At 39.5% G+C, this 22855-nt stretch overlaps 2 protein-coding genes across 4 annotated transcripts in view; both read right to left on the bottom strand.

The window, feature by feature from the left end:
- Window positions 1–377: 377 nt before the first annotated feature.
- On the bottom strand, window positions 378–21479 carry TSG101 (tumor susceptibility 101). Its single transcript, XM_050334864.1, has 10 exons — window positions 21325–21479; window positions 17772–17856; window positions 15856–15921; window positions 15100–15263; window positions 13634–13760; window positions 10918–10984; window positions 9162–9256; window positions 3485–3687; window positions 1788–2027; window positions 378–715 (listed from the first exon to the last, which is right to left on the bottom strand). Exons 1-10 carry the CDS (start codon window positions 21364–21366, stop codon window positions 626–628), a joined length of 1179 nt encoding a protein of 392 aa, XP_050190821.1. The 5' UTR covers window positions 21367–21479; the 3' UTR covers window positions 378–625.
- Window positions 15866–22855, bottom strand: part of UEVLD (UEV and lactate/malate dehyrogenase domains) — a 22406-nt gene continuing 15416 nt past the window's right edge. For all 3 annotated transcript variants that reach the window (XM_050334857.1, XM_050334856.1, XM_050334858.1), the window contains exons 13-14: window positions 17772–17856; window positions 15866–15921 (exon numbers count right to left, since the gene is read on the bottom strand). In XM_050334857.1, the coding sequence (XP_050190814.1) occupies window positions 17838–17856 (19 nt within the window). In that variant the 3' untranslated portion in view covers window positions 15866–15921; window positions 17772–17837. The remainder of the gene's footprint in view (window positions 15922–17771; window positions 17857–22855) is intronic.

Here is a 22855-nt window from a genome sequence, read left to right as displayed (position 1 = left end):
ATGGCAGGGAGCACAACACCAAATGCAGCAGCAGCAGCCTTCCTTCAGCCCAGCATTTTGTAGTGGAAAAATGGAATACACCATAAGGTGTGCTCCACTAGGGCCAGAACCCGATGGTAGAATAGAAAAGTCACTATTTATCTGTTACTAAGCCCATTTAAGAGAAGCATCCTTGGAAATCAACAGCTATGTCAAACAACGGGGCCTTGAAATTCTGACTGTTCAGTTTTCAGTGGTTATAATAAACCACTGGATTTGGATTTGTCCAATTTGGGACAACAGAAACGTCTTCCCAATCTCAAAGTGAAGTGAAAATATGTTTAAGCTGCCACTGCATAAGCCAGGCCCTGCCTGTAAAGGAAGCACATTGTACACAGTTCTGTAGAGGAAGAAAATATGCAACAAGTTTTATTCAGCGTTAAGTCCACCAGCACAAAGATTACAGGAGATAGAAAGTGCATTAATAAAAGCTAGTCTTTACCAAAAAGAAAATATATTATTGATTCAAAATATCTTACACTTGAATGATGTAATAACTTATTCTGGGCACCTACTGATTAAGAGAAATATCAAGAAAATGGCTGCTTTATAAGGAAATCTAACTTCCCAGGTAAAGTCTGAGAATTTAGTAGAGATCACTGAGTCCAGCAGTCTTCCTTGCTTTCTGCATTAGTGCTCTCAGCTGGAACTGCTTGCGAGACAGAAGACGTACATGCTGCAGAAAGAAAAGAGTAAGAACAGCTGGCTATTGGGAAAGTTTTGATATAAACTTAATTATATTGCAATACAAATTTTCAAAGCCCAAAATATTCCATGAACCAAACACAGTGTCTTTTTTTAAACACTAAATGCATTATTCTACTAAGTGGCATTTTCTTGGCTTAAAATGACTGGCAAGTGGCTACCAAATACAATCACTACAGTATAATTTTTTGTGATTTTAATTACTAACTCCACACATATTCTTAGCAAAGTAGTAGTATGTACTCCAGGGTGAAATCAGACTAATGCACCTCCCATGGGGCAGAGAACAGTCCAAGCAGTAGCTGAACAGAACTAACAAGCCATACAAGAAGGAAATATGTCTCTATGTAGTGCACTGTACACTGGCTGTTAGAAGCAAAGCCTAAGTGGTACCTTGGGGGGGAATCTCAATTGTTAAGAGAAAGGAAGGACTAGTAAGTCTGGCTAGCCAGTGGCCCCAGTACAGACTAATCTTTCAAGATCCAATGGCAACATTAGTTACTGACATACATATTTTGTGTTATTTTATTCCATGTTAAAAAGTGTTTTTAATCTTTTCAAAATAACAACAGATCTGTTTCATGTGCTATCACCATGCACACAAGTACAAAATAAAGGAAGGTTTTTAGATCAGAGATTATGAACTTTCAGCATTAAAGACAGCAAAGAAAGGGAAGAAACTGCCTAAGAAGATCTCTGCTAGAGATGCAAAATTAGCTTGGGGGTTTTTTTTATTTTTTTAATTTATTTCCTAGGATTCTAATGCTTCACCAGCTGCCTCAGCAGAGGCATCCATAGACTGCAAGTGAAAAGCTGTCTGAATACTCCAGTCACCCTTAAATGACTTCATATCTATAACTCTTATAAAACTGGTCTTTTAATTCTGAAATTCCTTTCTAAAACTTATGCTTCAACATGTAAGTATTCATGTTCCTACACAATCCTCTTCAGTGAAGAAATCACAAACACTGATAAGCTGAACAAAAGAGCTCAAAGGAAATGCATTTAAAATGCACATCTTAAAAACATCCCAAGAAACCTACCTTTAAAAAGACATCCAAATCTATCACTCCACGTCTCAGTGCTTCCCCTAGGTAGAAGATGGTGTCTTCAATTGCATTTTCCTCTGCATATAAGTTCAGGATCTGCTTGTAAAGTGGTGCTGTAGGAATAATAACTTCATCTATGTCATTATTTTCTGACTGACTTTCCATTTTCTCTAAGGCAGAACTGAGCTCCTCATCCTTCTTTTTGAGAAGTTCAATGTTCTTGTCAACTTCAGCCTAAAAACAATTAAGATGTTTATTTAATTCTTAGGTCTCAAGAGCTGAATGTCTTCTTGTGATACAATTGTCTAGACAAAAGATTTTTAGGCATACCAGTTGATTCTTTACTTCTTTGCTTCTATCTATTACGATTTTTACAAAAGAAAGAGCTATCAGTGTATATATTTCAGGTTTCTTTCCCTTAAAAAAAGTAACATCTGGTTTAGATAATGTCAATCCACTACCAATTTATAACCTGTAGAGAAGGCATGCTAACAGTCTTTTCAAGTATTTTCAAGCTGCCACATAAGGAAAGATAACCAATTAAACTAGCTAAAGATAACAAAAGCAAAGCCAAAGTATTTTCTTTGCAATGTGCTGTCTCCTGAAGTAAGCTCTTTTACAAGCTTGTTAAGCACAGATCAAATACTTAACTGTACTTAACAGGACATAAAACGTGTTGGCTTTGCCCACTAAAGGGAACTATAATTTACCTCCATCTGTGTGAGATGTACCTCCTTTTGCTACTCTTGAATTTACCTCCTGATATTTTTCATGCCCTGCTGGAACAGACTATACACCACTGTGCTTCTCCTCATATCACTCAAAACTATACAGACTACGACCATATTCCACTCTTTGTGCCCCCACTGTCTTTTTCTTCCAGACTTCAGTCCTAGCACACTTAGTCATGTTCTATATGGAAGCTGTCTGATACTGCTGGATCATCCTTCTTGCCTTTGCATCAAACATCTGCAGTTCTCTTATGTCCTTTCCTCCCAAGATAGGAAAGACTAGAAATACACGTTACATTTAAAGTGGGCACATCACAGATTCACTTGGTGACATAACGGTATCCCCTGTTCTCTAGTCCTGATTAATAATTTCTAATTATTTTTAAACCATATCTGAACACTGAGCTCGTTTCAGAAACTGTTCATCAATCCCAAAATCCTACTGCCAAGCACCAATGCAAGGAGCAGATAGGCTAAGCAGATGATGCCTTAATGAAAAACCACAGGAATTTCTGAGCATACTGTGAGTAGGAAAGAGTCCTCTGGGAAAGGTAAGGTCTGCAGGTTATACAAGGAGGCTGTGACCAAAATCAGTATTCTCTGCACTGAGACACAGGCATGTTCTCCAGTGCTGCTGTTGCACACTATTACCAAGAAACTGATACCCAAATATGACATAATCTCACACCACTAACAGTTTTCAGCAAAGCTGGGAGAAAATTATACTGTTCCTCTACTGCCAAGCAGTGACATTTGTAATAAACCAGCAGGACACTGCATCTTTTGGTCACTGCTATTTCTGACTTGCTTTAGTCTGAGCACATGCACCCCAGCTCTGAAAGAAAAAACAGATGCACTGGAAACTTTGCTATTTCTATCACGCTTAATAATTAATTAATTACAAGCTTCTGTTCACTACTAGGAACGCTCAGGTAGGAGCAGTGGTCCATCTCAGCTTACCACTTCTTGATCCAGGCGCGTTACCATCTCTTCCAGTTTCTGGTGCCCTTTCTTCAGGTCCTCTTCTGTCCTTTTCAAGGCGTTGAGCTCAGCTTGTGCACGATCCATTTCTTCTTTCATCCGCCATCTCAGTTTGTCACTGACCGCCGAAATAAGGGAGGCTCGAATGGTGTCCTCACTGATGGTTCCATCTCTGCTGGGTCCTGCCCAAGAAAATTTCACAGGCATAAGACTAACTGTGCTGCAGCAGCTTCAGCATAAAGCCAGTTGGAATAAAAAGTGGCCAACTTGCTGCTGTACTTCAGCAATGTGAGACAGTAAAATTCTTCTGCTTTCCCTAACAATTTTCAGAAGCAGTGAAGAAACCACAGTGAGATAGAATACATTCAGATAAACACAAGTAAATTTAAGAGACACAAGAAAATTTCAGAGTATACATCCATTCATTCAGTTTACTATTCCCACATCCAAAATCTTTCTTTAATTTAAAAATGAGCTGGCCATTTCCTGTGAAGCCTATAAATGTTATTCATCTGAGTCCTTTCGAAAAAGAATAAGAGTTAATGGACAGATGTACTCAACTACAATTAATGTAGCAGCTGGCTTGAGACAGTGAATTTGCCTATAGGTATTACCGTTTTGTGTTGTTTTTTTTTTTTAGGATTACCTAGCCTACTAAAGAGAGCTTTAAACTAGGATAGACAGACAGAGAGTTATAGAGACCACCCCTGCAGCCCAAGCGGGGAAGGGAACGTAGCCCAGAAAGTGATTATGGGTTATCCTCTTACACCCCTCCTGGAAAACAGACATCCTTGAATACCTCACTGAAGGGCCTGTACACCAATATAGGCAGTATGGGAAACAAACAGGAGGATGTGAAGATCTGTGTGCAGTCGCAAAGCTTTGCTCCCACTGTGTTTACAGAGACAGGGTGGGATAGCTTGAATGATTGGGACGTTAAAAGGAATGGCTACATGCTTTTTGGGAAAAACAGGCCAGGAAGGCAAAGCGGTGGAGTTCCCCTTTATGTAGGAGAACACATGGAATGTATGCAGCTCTGTCTGTGGGAGGATGGTGAGCTGAGGGTTTATGGGTTAGGATTAAAGGGCAGACTAGGCAAGGGTGACATTGTTGAGGAGGAAGATGATGAGGCCTTTTACAGACAACTGGAAGCAGCCTCACAGTCCCAGGCCTTGGTTCTCATGGAGAACTACAACCACCCTGACATCTGCTGGAGAGACAACACAGCTGGGCACACACAGTCCAGGAGGCTCCTGGAAAATGTTGACAATAACTTTCTGATAGAGAAGAAAGGTGTGCTGGGACCTTATTTAACTAACAAGGAAGGTCTGGTTGGAGATGTGAAGGTTGGGGCAGTCTCGGCTACAGTGACCATGACCATAGAGTTCTCCTGCAAGGAGACAGCAAGGCAATGAATAACATCACAATCCTGGACTTCAGGAGAGCTAATTTGGCCTCTTCAGGCACCTTCTTGGAAGAATTCCATTGGAATGTACACTAGAGGAAAGAGGGGTCCAAGAGAGCTGGGGCATATTCAAGGATCACTTCCTCCAAGTTCAAGAACAGTGCATCCCTGTGGGCAAGAAAGTGAGCAAATGGGGCAGGGGAACTGAATATTCCTTTTGCAAATCGGCCTTTCAAGGATAACTTCAAGAGTCTGTCACTAACACCTTCTTAAATAGAAAGTTAAGTGCTCTGTGTCTGTCACAGAAAGTGCAATATATCTGCAGACCAGGAATCTCAGCGTGCTCTAGAGAATGTAAAGTGGCTATTGGTGCTATTTATCACAAACCACGTCAACCACTCCTCTGTGGGGAAAACTGGAGTAGCAGCTTTTGTGCCCAAACTTTACAACTCTTATGAATGAAATGCAGAGAGATTTGAAGCTCTATAACTGCAAAGAGAATCTGCAAAAACAATTTTTACCAGAGTATCTTCTCATACTTCTCAGAGACACAGCTATCAAACCCCTGAAGCTGTTACAGCATTATGTACATCATGTTTCCCTGGACCCCAGGTTTCAAAAAATGACAAAGTGAAAAAATATTCATCATGGCTCCCATGAATCTTGTATAACTGAAGACAAAAATCTTCAGCCTATCTTTTGGTTTTCTTCCCAGAAGTTCAGAAAGGTGCCTCAAGTCTGCTGAAATCCAGTAAACCTCTTCACCTTTCTTAATAATCACAGGCCTTCAGAAAAAGGCAAAAGAAAATAAGCAACACAAAGCATACATTGGTTTTGCCATTTAGACAAAATAGATCAAAGACTGGCATTTTTAGACTAAATTGCACTAAAGTAACCACTGATAAATATATTTTTCAATATGTTACTAACAGTAACTGAACTACTATTAGCTAGAAACAAGATTACAATGATTTCACTAGTTATTCAAGAAAAAGGTGGACTCTTTAGTGACAGTTCATCATTACAGTGTTCTTGGGGTAGGCTGGATATCTTCCTGAGAATCAGCAACAATCCAGAGCAGTTTAAAAATCTAGAACAGTTTAAAAATCTTAACTCTGCCTGAGGATTTTTTGGACTTCTGCTAACAAAACAAGACTGCATAAATTTGTTATCTCTTCCCTACTCTTTTTACTCTGCTCCTGTCCACAAAAACCTACACCAAGTCGGATACGCGGAAAAATAAAGCTATGCAAATAAATGACATGAACTATGGGAAGATGCACATCATGCTTACTAATCCACCAAAGCCTTCTAAAATTAAGAACACAGAGGTTTTTGATCAGTACGAACATGAGCACTTGACTTACACACAAGTTGCAATAGCATATGTGCACTTTTTAAAAAAATAAGCTAATTACTACTGAAAGGTAGATTAGATTATTAATCAAATGGTACAAAGACAGCCTTAGAAAATATGAATGTCTCAACACTTGATCTGATTTACAGCTATGGCCTGAAGAGTTCACTTTGTTGCCAGTCAACGAGGTAATTTGCAATATTTGGTTAACTATTAGAACCAGCAATAGAAGTTGTCAAACAGCACCATATAAACAAATCTACAAATCCATCAATGCTGCTCCTTATGAAAAGGAGAAAGAACAGCACTTTCTACATTGAGAAGTAAAACCTAGACAGAGTGAGTGAAATTATCTAGGACAAGGAGTTTAGGACTTTCTGTTTCAGGCAGACAATTCTTCCAAATCAAAAAGGCCTGACTTCCCTTCAAAAACAACATTAGCATGATTTCAGTTACTGTTTACTTTACAGAGTGAATTATTCTCTAACACAAAGTCAGAATCTGCCAGAACTAACATCAGTAGAACTGATGTTTACTTTCTTTTTCCCTGATATCCCTCACTCAGGAAGATTTTATACAAGGCTCACTTTAACCGTAAAGTAGGACAGAAAAAATAAAATCACAATACACCTAACACAATGAATGTTCACACAGAAATGCCAACAGATAGGAAAGAGGTCTTTGAACATATTAAGCATTATTTTATACAGCTCAATTAGACTTTATGTATCTTCTTAAAGAGCATGAACCTGTAGCATTTTCTGTCACTTCCATAATTAGCCCAGCCTGGGGTAGATTTTATGGCACATGGTCATTAAATCCACAGAGCACTTGAGACCTTTACCCTTTACCAGGGAGAGTCTGGTTTCAGAAGTAACCTTACAGAATCATCAAACTAGGAACTGCATCAGAAAGGTAATTAATGGTAGATGACTGAACAGAAAGAAAAAGCCTGATGGACTATTTGAAAAAAACCAGCAATTATTAAAAATTTAAGTTACTCTGAAGGACCATTTTCATTCAACGCAAACTGACCTCACTATAGGAAACACCACCACCACCTGCCCACAAAACTCTGAAGTTGTAGCACCTGATATGCTCCTAAATAAACTACCACAATAAACCCCAGACAAACAAACTCCACAGGAAATAAACATTTCCAGTTGAAAGAAAAAAAAATATTGTATTGTCAAAAAAACCCAACAAAATACACACACCAACAAGAACCACCCACAGTATTGTAAATATAACGGATGATTAAAGAGACATGTTTACATTTCATTTGGCACAAGAGATAAACCAGGTATAACAGATGCAGGACTTTAACCAGGCTGCATCAAACGAATCAGTCTAATGTTAAATTGCCACTATGAAACCTGGGATTACAATGCGGTCTCAGATGATCTAACACAGGACTTAAGGAGCCTCTGGCAGATATTCCACCTCTGTTCCTCTTCAGTGGGGACGAAAATGAGGGAAAGAAATAGAACACTCTACTACATAAAAGCAAAACTGGCTTTGTTTGAGAAAGACAGTGCAGAAAGTCAGCATTCCCTGGAAAGGTTACCAGCTCCCTACACGAGAGCAGTGGAGATCATTCATTCTTCCAGGATCCAACTGCAGCCCCACCACACTGAGCACTGTTTGAGGCGCTTGTGTGGGACAGCAGCTTTCCTGCAGCGTGCGTGGCACACACACATCACCTCAGAGTGCAGGGGACCACTGAGGCAGCCAAGAAGTTTCAAGAAAGACTCTCCTAATTCAGAAGGCTGAAAGCATTTGGGACACAAAAGATGGGATCAGGCACAAGAAGAATACAGCAACCAAGCTACTGTTGTTTCCAAATTCTGTAATAAAGTAACTCCTCAGATATTTTACTAAGAGTAAAGTAGAAGTATCTTTCTTCTCTTGCCAAGCTTGCTTTGTATCCATGTGTGTGAAGGAAAATCTCAAAATACGGAGAGTTCTGGAGAGAAGAGACATTTTATGATTCTAATCCAGGCCATTCTATAAATAACTGGGAGGTGTCACATATTAAATGAAGAATCTACAGATGCACTTTTAAATTATGGTGGAAAATAGACTATAGACTACAATGGACTGATAATGTGAACAACATCACAAGAGAGTCTACATCATCACCTTTTAACTGTGCCAAAAGGATTATCAACCAACTGCAAAGTTACTGCACCAACTTCCTACTTAACTAGATGCTATTTAGCACTGATTCCCAGTCTCCTACACACACACACTAATGGAAACAAAGCTTGTATTTTGTCAGCCAAGGGCTACAGAGCAGCAGACAGGGAAAAGACACAAGTCAATAATACCCTAGATCCTGTTGCTGAAGGGAAGAAAGGAGGAAGTGACAAGTAGGGACCAATAAGAAGCAACAGGGAAGAGGCTGGAGAAGAAACTCAGTAAAAAGGAAGCTCATCCCAAACGCACTGGAAACCTCTGCTTTAAACAGCTACTACTTCTGGAGTACAAAAAGTATAAATAAAGAGTTAATAAAGCAAGTCCAGGAGATGTTTAAATGATGACAAAAATCTTTTTCTAAACCACAAATAGAGCAATGCAGACAATCAAAAGTCACCTACAGTTAAAGGGTGAGAAAAAAATATGTAGTTACATCCAGTGTTCTTCAAAATATTCACAGAGCACACACAGTGTATTGCACACACCCAAGAATTTACCAAATTCCTGAGTGAATAAAGTACAAGAAAGAAGACATCCAATGTGTTTTATTCTTCCTTTGAGTAACGTTCTTAATTAAAGATTAATACTTTGGACGCTCAGAATAAGAACAACAGATTCCTCTCCCATTTTGTTTCTTTCCATATCAGTTACAGAGGAAAGGTTCACTTCAGAGAAATCCCTTCCAAGGTACTCACCAACAGTGGTCACAGGAGGTGGAGAAGGGTAGTATTGAACACTAGTGGTTGCTGGAAATGGAACACCACCTGGATAAGGATAGCTTGGGAAGCCACTTCAGCAAAGAAAGATATGCTAATGTTACGTAACTATTTGGAAAACATCATCCATGTATATTACTTTTATGTCACCGGGTTAAACATTTGTTCATGTAATAAAATATTTAAATTGCAGACCAAGTTATATTTTTTCTCTTTTTCAGTTCACTTTTTCAGAAGCTGACATCTCTCACAATATATATTTCTGATATGATTTCAGATACCATTTTACCTGAAACTCTTTCTAGTTATTCCCTTTACATTATTACAAATTAAAAATTCGGTTCAACCCCACAAATATTCACAAGAAATTATTCTAGCTACAAACTCATAAAGAGCAATTCCAGCTCAATCATTTTTAATAAGAATAGTTAGCACAATGACTGCTGAGCTGCTGTACATAAACCTAAAAATGTGGTTCCAAATATTCTTGTGAGGTGAAACAAAACTCCTCTAGAAACCTGCTCTGAAGGATATAGAAAAGCAAAAGTATTAATTTTTTCACTGAAACAATTGTGAGATGGCATACATGACAGTTTAGAACACCTTTCTAAAATACATGTACTATAACTGAAACAAGGACTCAGAGTAGTCAGTGCCAGACTGCAGACATCTGCATGTAGCAGGGTATCAGCTGTAGACATAAGTAAACAAAATGATCCAAGAAAACATGTAAAATATAGAATAAGCATATTCTGTCTCTCTCCAAGAAACTGCAAACTTAATAGGTCTTAAACCTTTCTGTTCATTCATAAATTATTTTAAAATTAGTTTTTCTATTAATCACTTTTGTAACAAACATTAAGAGCACTTTTAAACAACTGTATGTAGGAGGACAAAAATATGCCATAAGAACTTATAAAAATCCCCACTCGCCTCCTAAAACATAACTTCCCAATCCTTACAGAGGTTTAAAAATTTTTATTAAATAAAATTTTTATTAAATAAAAATTTTTATTAAAAAAAAAAGAAAAAAGAAGCAATATACTACAGCAACTCTTCAACTCTTCGTATGCTCCTAACACAAATTCCGGACATAAGGATATTTATAATAAAACAATTAATTATGGTGTAAAGAAAATGTAGGTAAACACTAGGAGGTAGTAATCAACATCTTGCCGTTTGCTAAGTCAGAACTGGAACTTTTCTGGAAAAGCTTTATTCCAAACCATAACATACTTAAGAGGACAGAATTAGTAAAAATCTTTTAAAGTAATTTTGTGTCCTTCAAATTTGCTTAGAAGTGCCCTGAATTCAGCCCGCATTTATGCTGGAGTCAAGGTTTGTACTAACCCAGAAAAGTTTTGGTCAATTTTTGAGTTGCTAATTAACCCAAACAAGATTAACAAGGCTAATAAAACCCCCCAACTTGTAGAGGCTCATTTCTTTCTATGTCATGTAAACACATCAACCTGATAAAAATTATTCTGATATACAAATGAAGCAAGGTAACGGCTGGGAGTTAGGTAAGAATTTCCAAAATATAGTTATCACCCTAGTAGATTGTATTTGAAGCAACACTAAGAAAACTAAACTTTCCTCCAGGGTTTAAAAAACCCTGCTAACATGAAAAATTATACAACAAATATGTCATATGAAAATATAACTAAGACTAGATACTATTCAGTGAAACTCCCTACCTTGTAAATGGTTGATGCTGGTTTAAAGGGGTTCTTACCTAGGATTTGGAGTGTTTGTTGCTGGATAGGGAGATATTCCACCTGGAATTCCTGGCACATAGGAAGCTAAACAAAACAAGGATTTTGCACATTTTTACACTTCAGAAGTTTAATACATGCCCTGATATATCAACTGCAGTAAGACGCTTTTCAAAATTTATTGGACAATGAATTCAGTATAACACAATGGAAAAGGAGTAAAGAGAAGTCATTCTGTGGCCAAACCCCCTCAAAAACACACACCCTGCATCCCCTACCACCACCCCTTTTCACAACAATCCCAGATGTTTTCCCTGCTGCTCTCGTGCAGCTCAGCAAGAGGCAAACGTGCAGGTGTTTGGTACATCCACTGACCAGGGCAGCCGCTCCCTCTCTAAACACAAAAAGGACTAAACTGCAGCAGACCTTCCCACCGTGCACTCACCAGTTAGAATTTCTTCTGTGTAACCAAGCACATTTTAACAAATGAGAGGCAAATTTTACATTTCTGAAGATTCTACCTCTACCTATCAAACGTGGTTAACATATTTTCAAGAGTATTTTTGTTTGGAGGGAGAGCGCGAGAACTGTAATGGAATTCAATCAGACATTCCTTAGAACAACTAACACTGTGTTATTTCCCAGAACCACAGAATTGTTAGAGTTGGAAGGGACCTCTGGAGAGATCATCCACTCCAACCCCTGCTGCCAAGGTTGCCTACAGCAGGTGAGACAGGAACATGTACAGGTGGGTTTTGAATGTCTCCAGAGAGGGAGACTCCATGACCTCTCTGAGCAGCCAGGGAACTTAAAAAGTCACGGTATTAAAGATGACACATCTGAGGAGCTTTTTTATATAGTAGCTGAGAAAATAAAATAACCTTTCTAATGTAGCCAGTGTTCACTAAATAATGAGTGCATAATTTAAGTACCTTCAGAGTAGCTGGCTTTCAAAACACCTGATTAACTGTTTAACAATGTTCTTACCCAGCAATTTCTGCTATTTAAAATTATACTTTAAAAAACTGTTATCAGCACATAAAAATGTGTAAGGCTTTAACAGTCTTCACAATTTTAAGACAGAAATTATGTTTTGGACATACTTATTCCACATTTCTAGCAATTTTAGGAATATTACATCAAATAGTGTTTGGGGTTTTTTTTAAGAGCCAAGCTATTTTCACCCTTGAATGCTTTCAAATGTTTTTACAGTTTTTGTAAAAGGGCTTAATTTCTTCTCAAACAATGTCTGTAGAACTTGAAAAAACCCAAATCTTAAATGTCTGCAAAATAAGGAAAGTCTGACTAGACTAGGAAAATTAAGTAGCTATTAACAATTTAAAACCCCTGAAACATTTCCACTAAAATTACTTCAGCTATGAAGTAATTCATAGTACTTCGGTTCAATTCAATTCAATTCAAAATAGTAATTCAAAGTACTTCAGTTTTGAGTGGTTACAAGAGTAAACAAGTGTGTTCCAGTTGATGGTCTGTCCTTAAAGCACAAGTCACAGCCTCTACTAAAACTACACTTAGACTGACACCCACTGTTCCTGGAAGATCAGGACAATACAATCATCTAGTGCTCTTACAGGCAGGCTAGCACTGGACAGGCAAAAAAGCTCCAAGCTTTATCTGACTATTCCTAAAAGTCCCATTTATGTTTGCTATCCCTTTTCTCACAGGTTAAGAGCCTAAGACCTTGTTAAAAATGGTTTCTGCTGGAAATGGAAGTGAATAGCACTTCAGCATTCCATATGTAACTCTATGATCAGGCAAAAGCCATACTGCAGTTGAAGAGTAAACAGCCTTAAAAATACAGCAGAAATAAATAGCCCCAAATACAAATACTCTACCATTAAGGTAAAATTAGAAGTCTTATAAAATCATTAAAGAATCTCCAGCTAATCTGAACCCACTCCCCTCCTGCCCCAGTCTTTGCTTTCAGTAGGTCTACTCTACCCTATGCAGAGTCTCCTCTTGGGAGAATTTCTAGGATTTTCTGTTTCCTCCTTCCCCTTTTTGTCCCACCCACCTATCCCCAGTCTTTAAAACAAGATGCCTCCACAAGTTTAAATAAATACAAGATTTAAAATGTCTTGAGAATTTTTGCAAGGAAACAAGAATGGGTACCAGATTGTTGATCTGGTCAGAGCACCAGATCAACAGAGAAGAATAAACAAAACAATCACAAGGCAGGGGTATTTTCACATTCAGCCATCATTTTTTAAAAAATAAAAATAAACCCCACAAAACAGGAGCATGGGCATAGGAAACACATGCAATATAGCATGCTTTTGCTTATGAAATCAATGGTTGCAGGCAATGTAACAGATGAACATGTATTATCAGAATAAATAAAATTAAAATACAGTTATCTGAATAAAGGCTATCTCAGAATATTGGCAGGATACTGCTTGTTTTGAGAAGCTTAGGGAGTGTTTGTATGTGTGTGTTTGGGTTTTGTTTGGGTTTTAATACCAGCTTGGTTTTTCCCTTCCAGAAACCTAAAAAACACACGCATTCTTAGACTCACAGAATCTTTTAGGTTGGAAAAGACCTTTAAGATCACCAAGTCCAATGAGGCCAAGTACAGCACAGATGAATTCATCAGCCAGCAATACCCAAAGTCATTCTACTGTAAAATGCATAATTTGTTGGAAAATTATGCAGGGTAAAACCCCTGTGGAATATTAATACGATTATTTGCAGAAATTAGTAGTCATGAGCACTTACTAGTTGGAGGGCCTGTAGCCTGGTATGGTGGGTAGCTCGACGAAGCCGTGGGCCGAGAAAAGACTGGAGGTTCCTCTCCAAACACAACAATCATGACCTGAATCAGCTCTAGCAAGTCTGACTGGGGCTGTGAGGGAAAGCAAATCACAAGTTGTTCATTTTTCTAACAGAGAGTTTGACTGACTAGAGCAACAACAGGATACCATCAGCCCTCAAAAGCATTTCTTTTATTGTGGGTTTAATTTTTTTTTTTTAATATATATATATGTGCATATTTAACTTCCTTTCTGGATTTTTTTTTTACAGATGCCAAGCCCAGTCAGATGGTATTCAAAATAGTATAGCAAAGTACAGCTGCAGCCACATCCAAACCCAGAATAAATTGGGTAATACACAGTTCCCTGCCAACTGCAGGACAATAAATGACTGAAGATGACTGTCCAATGGGGGATTATGGTAATATTTTAAAATTTTAAATCCACTCTCCAACTTGAAAAAAGTGCAGATCACTAAGTTTTCAGACATTTCGATTTCACATACCACAGCTTATTCTCTGGTTCAGAATGTCTCAATGGAAAAAATATTCTAACCCACTAAGGAGTGGCACAAACCTCCTTTAAATACAACTAAACTAGGCTTTTCTGTTTATAACTACACTTAATATAGGCATGATTTCATTTTGCCAAAATAAGAACAAGCACCATGAATGGAGTACCATATTAAATGTCCCATTTCCAAATTTTCTCAGCTCTATAATCCACTTACTTAATTTTACCAGCCTCTCAAACTGAAAGAATTCTGTATCCCCTGTACCTTGGATGATTCTCTTGCTAGTGGAAGATCTGCATCCTGATCCAGGCAGCGTTTTTCCACTATTATCATGCAAGTGCTGACCTACCACTCATCCTTAATAAATTTATTCCTGTTCGCTTTTTATGAACTATGCACCTTGTATTATTCTTCTAACCTTGTCAGCACAGTTTATCTTCTTTACAAGTCCACATTTTCGTCACAACTTCTATGAGTCCTGCACTGCTCAATGCCTCTATTCATTGGAAAAACAAATACATCCACATATTCAAGGCCCAAGAATGACTACATTAAGTCCAAACGCTCGTACAAACCCATTTTAGTCACAGAGATTAAATTCAGCACAGAGATGTTTTAACAGAATTTATAATTTCCCTTCTGTAAATGTTCTTATCTCACAACAGTGTTCTGCCACAGAAGGATGCCTTTATGCTGCACTGTTTAATCAGGCAAGCTGCAACTACATTAAATTAACAAGGACACAGAAGGAAACATCCTGAACTTTAAGATATTACAAATAATAAGCAGCTGTTTTAATTTTAAAAATGGTTTAAGATCTCAAATAAAAAGGATTATGCTTTTTGTTTAAAATGATACAACTATCTCAAGGAATGCAGAACTGAGCAATTTGAGAATTTCAGGTTCCCTATACTTACATATTTCCACTCATGCAGATAAGGAAGGTATATCTTTCCATTTGCATCAACATGCTTCCCAGTTTTTATTGTCATAGAGCTAGTGGGTTTAACAAAACAAATTGGGGGGTTGAAAGGGTAGGTGTCCAGCAGCCACAGGCAAATTGGGATATTGTATGTGTTACCTAGAAAAGATATTTTGAAAGATTTTAAAAGTTATTCCAGATCTTCAACCATCCCCTTGTATCCAGATGTATAAAAAAACCTCCTAAACCCCTCAAACTCAACTGCACAGTTGGAAGCTGAAGCCAAAATCTGCTAATAACATTCAATGAATAGCTGACATTATGGCCACCAGCTCAACATTTTCAGAACAATTTAACTGTGATCTACAACTGTCATTTACAACCAATACATTATCTCATTTGTTCTACAATGCACCATTACTAGATCCTAATCTGAATTATCACTAGTTGCAGCAACAAATGGTTTGTATTATTGCTCATTCAATTGACAAGCTTGAAAAATGTGCAGTATTGAAAGAAAAAAGATGTTACAGAGCTGTACAAGACTGAAGAAGCAATGCTCAACGTTCAAATTTTATCCTGCAGCATAAATAGGGAACAATTTGTTTAAAATATTTTGCTTTGGGCAAGTAAAGAATTTCGGAAAAACAGTGATCACTGAAGCAGTGAAGTTGAACCAGGACAAATCTAAATAATTTTTCATGTAATGTGGGAAAATAGAGGGGTGATGATAATTATAACAAATGCATACCTCTGTAAGGCACGGGAATGGTTCCACTGAGGCTCATCAACTCCCTAGAGGAACCATCGTTAAAAACTGAAAGGGAACAAACACACACGTTTGCTGTGTTAATCTCTGCTCAGGTTTTACCTCATGTATTTATTGGCATAGGTTTGCAAAGCTGCATACATATAAACTCAGCTTGAAAGGTTCTGCTCTTACACATTAATGGACTAGCAAATGACTTTCTACAGTCAGGCAACTCCTTATGAATAACACATTTCCAAGAAATGAATGACTAAATATTGTCAAACTACCTTCACTGCAAATAAAACTGTTTCCTCATTCAGAGAGCAAGTAAAACATGTTGGAACCTTACAAACTGCAAATCATGCAAATTGCTGCAAAGATAATCTGAACTCAAACTTAATTTCAGAAAACAGCTGTCATCTGAGGACTGTAAAGAATTTCTTATGTTTTCACCAAACAAACAGATCAGCAAGAGTACTGAAAATTACTGGGCCACAGGCATTTATTACAGAGTCAGTAAAGGTAATTTAACCAAACAATAACACACTGAAGAGGAAGAAATGAGTAGCACTTGACTGACTGCCAAATCTGTTTTAGTTCACAAACCACACAAGAACCCTGACCTACATTTACTGAGTTGCTGCATTTAGTTTTCTCACAGTTTTAATCCAATACATTATTCTTGGCTGAATAAACCAGTTTCTGCTGAGAAAGCTTTTGTCTTCCTAACTTCACCTGGAAGTTTCTAGTCATACATCAAACGTAGCTTACAGTGTACAATTGCTGTGGTGCTAAAGTTCTGCAAAGGTTGGTAGAACATGTTGGGACTTAGATGGGGGCATGTATTTAATTATTAATATGAAGTTGAAAACGAACTCAACAGCAATGTAACCATTTTCTTGTTGCTGATGTCACTGCCACAAATAATATGGATTATCTGTAAGTGATTCTGTGCTTAGCCTCTTCCAGGTAGCTTAGAAAGCATTAGGTAACACAAATGGCTACAGCTCAAAGCTATCTGGAATTCTGATCACCATCCTCAGACAGACTTGTGCAGCTATTCCAGTCACAGTCCCTTCCCTCTTGTTTTGTTTCTCGAGTCACTGTGAATTTTTATTTCTGTGACAGCTGCTGGCTTGCAGCTATTCAAGTTAGAACTGATTTATCTTTTACTCGTCCAAGCCCCTTCTTAATATTTCTGAATTCAAATTCACAATTTAAAAAGCAGAAGGCTTTAAAATCTCTGGTGATGTATTGGTAATATAAAGCAACACTCAGAGGAATCCCACAGGTGACAGTTTAAAAGGGTGATCATAAGGAGGTTGACCTCAGCAGCTGTGCTGGTTCACTGTACTCTGTGAAACCATGCCCTCGTGGAGCGAACCCCAGACACCATCTTCACTTAATAAATTTAAATTTACGTAGAGCCTTTAAAATAGCTAAAAAACAGTGACTGCCACCAAGAATTTACATGACAAAACCCTCATGACAATTTTCTACATTGACTATGTTTTCTGCACACTCTTACGGACTGCCACAATTAATTTTAATGAAGCATTTGCTCATTGATTTGCAGTTCTTTCCAAACAGAACTCTAAAAATATCTTTATATGGCAGCACAGCTGAATTTGTAAGATACCAGCAATCTCAGGACACCAACAGATATGACATCACTGAGTGATTAAAAGCAAAGCTGTGAAAAATGCATCACTTTTTGGCACATTACACAGACTAAGAAATACTGAAAAGTTATTTTAGAAAATAACTGTTTCTAAAGAAGTACTGATGTCAAAGACCAAAAAGAGAAACTCAAATTATGTTTTCTGGTTTTAACCTCCTTTTCCCCCCACAAAAACTAACAAATACATCTAAGCCATCACCAATTCAATAACAAAAATTTTCTCATGCAGACTAACCATATGAATCCATGACAGGTTTGAGGTCCTTGTATTGAGTAATAACACTGGTTGTCTCCTGTATAGTTAGGTCTCTATACTTATACTGAAAAACAAAAGAGATAGAAATTACTTCAGAGACTACACTTTCAGAGTAATTTAATTTTATTTTACCCAATAGACTGCATCTGTGAGATGTAAACACTGATACATGGATATTCTTCTCCATTCTTAATTTGGAATAAGAATTCATTTGTCCATGAACTGAACACTGTTACTGGCATTGCCATTATTAACTCGTCACTGCTATGAACTGGACACTGCCTATAAAACTTACCAAACTTTAACAAAGTGTTAAGATGTTTTTACTCTTAAATAATGGTCCATACATAAGTGATTTGGGAAAAGCTACTCCATTTTCTTTCACGCTCTACCATAAGCAGCAAGATGTGAGAGATATGTGTGTATCTTGAGAAAAAAGAGAAATAAGGCATCTCCGGAAAAATATAGTGATGTTTTGAACATTCCTGGTAAAAACTTATCTAGGATCTGAATCTCACAGGTATCTTTCACAGCACTTTCCAAAGCAACACAGTATTTATCCATCACTGATTAGTATTTTCACGTGTTTTATCAGCTAGAAAGCACACATATCAAGGCACAATATTACCACTAGTAATACTGGTTTCACTCCCTTCCTTTTGTCTGGAGCAGCTCAAAGCACAGATGACCTGTAAACCACAGATACACTGCCACAGGACATAGCAGCCTCAGAGCTATAACCCCCAGACAGCAAAGCTCCCGGGTTGGTTCACCACACCGTGCAGCTTTTTAGCCTTGTGGTCATTCCTCACAATAAATACTATTAAAAAGAAAAGCCAGCAATGTGGTCCCTTGACAATGTTTTTACTGTAACACAATTTAAAAAACCTGCAATCTTCAGATGTCTTAAGGAACACAGACATCCCTTCAGGAAGACAAAGGGCTCAGCACAATGAAATGCCTGATATCCAAAGCTCTCAAATGTTAACAACGTCCGAACAAATTAATTCAGACATTATCCAAGAGCAAACTGTGGTGCCACAGCTAAAGGTCACCTTGCCTCTGACAAACATTCATGAGTTGTGAAGCTTAGAAATTAACTCTTCTTCCCTGTTACCTACAGAGATGACAGGGATGCTCTTCCTGGGCACGACCACTCGTATTTACTGAGCAGAGCTGAAGGCACGACATCGCTTCCCATAATGCCACCTCAGCCTGCAGAAAGCACCAGCACCTTGGGTGATGCTGTGACTTATCTGCCTAAAATGACCACGGGCAAAACAGCCACACAGTCTCTCTGCAGAGATGTTGGTCTGTGGGAAAAGCAACCCTTCCAGTAGGGATGCCTGTGTGTGCAGGGAGGCACCAGCACAGAGGTCAATCAGCCACTGGGTGCTGCTTTGATGGCAGAGCTGCCACAAAGCACCTCAGCCTCCTTTGGGAAGTGGGTGCAGGATTGGGAGTGTGCAGGAAGGGCTTGACAGAGGAAAGACAACTTTGCTACCATTTGACTACATTCCTCCCTCTTCCCTAATGCCTGGCAGAAGGGAAGAACAGGCATTGCTGGAATACTGGGACAGAGGTCTGTGAAAACTCATGTATGCCAGCCAGAGAATGGCATTACATACCCACAGCACCAAATGTGCCACCACAATACAAATGAGAGCTTGTCACTTCTAGAAGAGGGGTCTTTTCATAGGAACAAATAGGATATACCTGCAAGAAGATTGGCATAATCACTATTAAAAGAGAACTGACTTCCACTAACAGAAGCTCCTAACAAGTACAAGGATGACAGAATCATGCAATGGTTTGGGTTGGAATGGATGGTTAAGACCATCTTGTTCCAATCCCTGGCCACAGGCAGGGACACCTTCCACTAGATCAGATTGTTCACAGCTCCATCCAACCCAGCCTTGAACAATTCCAGGGATGGGGCATCCATAATTTTGGACAATCTGTTCCAGTGCCTCATCACTCTCACAGTAAAGAAGAATGCAGAGCCAGGATTTAACTCCACTTTTGGCATAAGAGTCTCAAGTCCGTTGAGTCAAGAAATCGATAAAACAACACCTGCCTGCTCAGCAGGCACACTGGGAGTCTGGTACACAGTGGCTGAGAGGGCTAATAGACAAATTTGGGGTTTCTCTGAGGTGCTTTCAGAAATTAGGCCCAACAACTGAACATTAAATAAGTATTTTCATATGTCTGTTAAAACTAAGAAAAGTAATATTGTTGCAAACAGTTTTTACACAGAGTGATGAATAATTATTTAGTAGAGAGACACATTTAAGATTTCAGCTACTACCACAAGCAAAACTAAGTGCTACAGGAGCTGTTAATTCCCATATTTTGATCCACTTCCCAGAAATGTCAAAATGTTTTTGGAAAATATAAGATCCTAGTCATTACTACAAAGGTAAATAAAATTGATTAATTTGAATTCCTAATTTCCTGACTTTTTTTTCCTCCTCCATTCTCAGATGGTAAATGCATCCCCCTCATTTTATGTATCAGGAAACAGATCACAGAAGGATGAAGCTTTTCAAGATCACATAGCAGGTAAACACCTGAAGTTAAATTAAGTGCTGACATTAATCAAAACTAGGGGTCTTTCGTTGTCTCATACACTGAACTATTCAATATGGGAAATATCATCGAACTTTTCTCTGTAGAACAGAAAGTGTAATTATTTTAGAAAAACAAATATAAGATAGTGAAACAGCACCTTCATTTTTCATCAGCTAACAAGCACATTTCACTTTGAACTGACCTACAGAAAGTTAGATGGGAGTATAAAATGAGCAAGTGTGGGGGAATGAGGACATTGGACTAATTTATAAAAGACAAGTATATACAAATACGTACATGATCTCACTTGCTGACACTAAGTACCCATTTTCACACTTATTTTCAAGCTGATTAAAAAAATCTGCTTATGAGTCCATGCAGGTGAAAGACCCTTTAATAACGTTTCTTGTGTTTTGATCAGATTCTCAACTACTGCATTTCATTCTAAAACCGTGCAAATAAAATGATTAAATGTTGCTATAAAATCCCCCCAACAAACCCGTAACCTCTCCCTAAGTGTTCAGCCTTAGGGTATTTCATTCCAACCCATAACTCCCCGTACGCGTTCAGCCTTTGGGATTTCCAGGTCAGGCCGCTGGACAAAGCCCAGTTTTCACCTGGAGAGCGGCACACGTGGCTCTGCATGATTCACGATGTGATTAATGATTTGCCTTCCGAGAGATGTTCTCGTTTCCTTGAACACGGGCGATCACAAAACCCGCCCGCCCCGGGGGACGATGCTGACCCTGCCTTCCCCCTCCACGAGTGACACCGCACAGCCCCACGGCCCACACCGTGCTCCGACCCCGGCCGGCGCCTGGCAGCGCCCCAGCCCAGCACCGCAGTCCCGCAGGGCTATTCTGCCATCGGCGCGCCATTCCTCCCTGAGCCCCATCCACAGCCTCCCGGAGCCCGGGCCCCGCTCCCGCCCCTCGCCGAGCGCGGCCGGCCGCGGCAGCACCTTGGTGAGCATCTTCTTGAGCTGGCTCTCGGACACCGCCATGGCGGCCGCCGCTGTTGCCGGAGCCGCTCCCGGAGCCGCTCCCGGAGCCGCCGGCCCGACCGGCCCTACATAAACACAGGAAGCGGCCGCGCGACCGCTTCCGGCAGCGGCGCCGCCCGCGCCTCACGGGGCGGGCACGGCGCGGCCCCGCCCCGCGGCCCGCACGGAGCGCCCCGCCCGCCTCGGCGCCGCGGCTCATCGGGAAAAAACCCTGCCGGGAGTTCATTTCCCCCCCATCCTCTCCGATAGAGCCACGTTCCACTTCCCACCGCGCCGGCGGAGCTGCGGCCCTTTAGTTCTTGGGTGAAGGAACGCGACGCCAGCGCCAAGATCGGGAGCGTTTAATGCGCGAAACGTACCCGTGAGAGCTGGCAGCTTTTTAAGATTAAAATTGTTAAGTAAACAACACCTGGACTGTTCGCATGAAAAGAAATGCTTAACAGATGAGAAGCGACACCTTGAAGAACAAGGTAAACCCTTAATTTCGTAGTGTTTTTTTCCAAAGTAAGTGGGAAATAACCCAAACCCCAAACTGCAGCCATTGCATTCAGTGCTTTTTAAAAATACAGCAGCAAATTTGGTTACTTGCAGTCACCACTAATTTTGTGCCATCACCGACCCCCACAATAAAGGAAATTTGAGTTTTCCACAAAAAGAGTCTGAATCACTGAAGGTTTTTTTTCCTTTCTATTTTTAATCTCAGTTCCAAGATCAATATACACCCAGAACTCCTTGCAAGTCTGGTTCTTTGTGAGATATAAGCAGAAGGCACAAAGGAACAGATCTTTGGCTCTGCCACGGACCCTACATTTGCTTAGAAAGCTTCGTCCAAATACATTCATTAAAACCGGCCACCCCTCAAAGCGTAAACATGGAATGAGGTTCCTAAGCAGCACACAGCAGGAGCGGAGCCCATGTCTCTGCCTGCAATGTGATGATGAGGTACAACCAGGATGAATACAGTCTTTTACAGTACAGCAAACCAAGAGGTTAGAACCCAAACCAAGCCTTTATCTCAAAAAACGTCTGCTTTTTGACTTATCTAAAAATCCACATCCTGCTTTTTCATCCCACCCTTGGCCTCCAAGGAGGTGGGCTGCAGGTACTGTTGCCTTCTCAAGCAGCTCTATGTTCCTCAGCATGACCTAAAGCTCACTGCACTCAGCTGGCTTTGGAGCAAGGTGTGAACACACAGGTACCTCTGCATTCCTTAACTGCCGGATTTTATCCTTTATTTGAAGCCCAGCCCCTTCTCCTTCCATTCAGAAGTGCACCTGTTCCAGTGCTGCATGCGTGTACTGAGGGCTGTAGATGCCTTAGTGCTCCGAATGTCCTTATGAAATAAAATCAAACAAGTCACTACCAGAATATTTCCAACAGCATTACACATGCAACACAAATCCATATCCAGTACTTCAGCTCAGAAGGGTATCACTAACACTGTGCTCCCCTAAGTAATTAGCAGGAGTTCACTGACATGAGAGCATCA

The sequence above is a fragment of the Myiozetetes cayanensis genome, unplaced genomic scaffold, assembly GCF_022539395.1.
Source record: "Myiozetetes cayanensis isolate MyiCay16 unplaced genomic scaffold, myiCay2020 scf6-25, whole genome shotgun sequence".
Lineage (NCBI taxonomy): Eukaryota > Metazoa > Chordata > Aves > Passeriformes > Tyrannidae > Myiozetetes > Myiozetetes cayanensis.
Note: the sequence above shows the minus strand (reverse complement) of the source record. Positions and strands in the feature narration are given on the sequence as shown.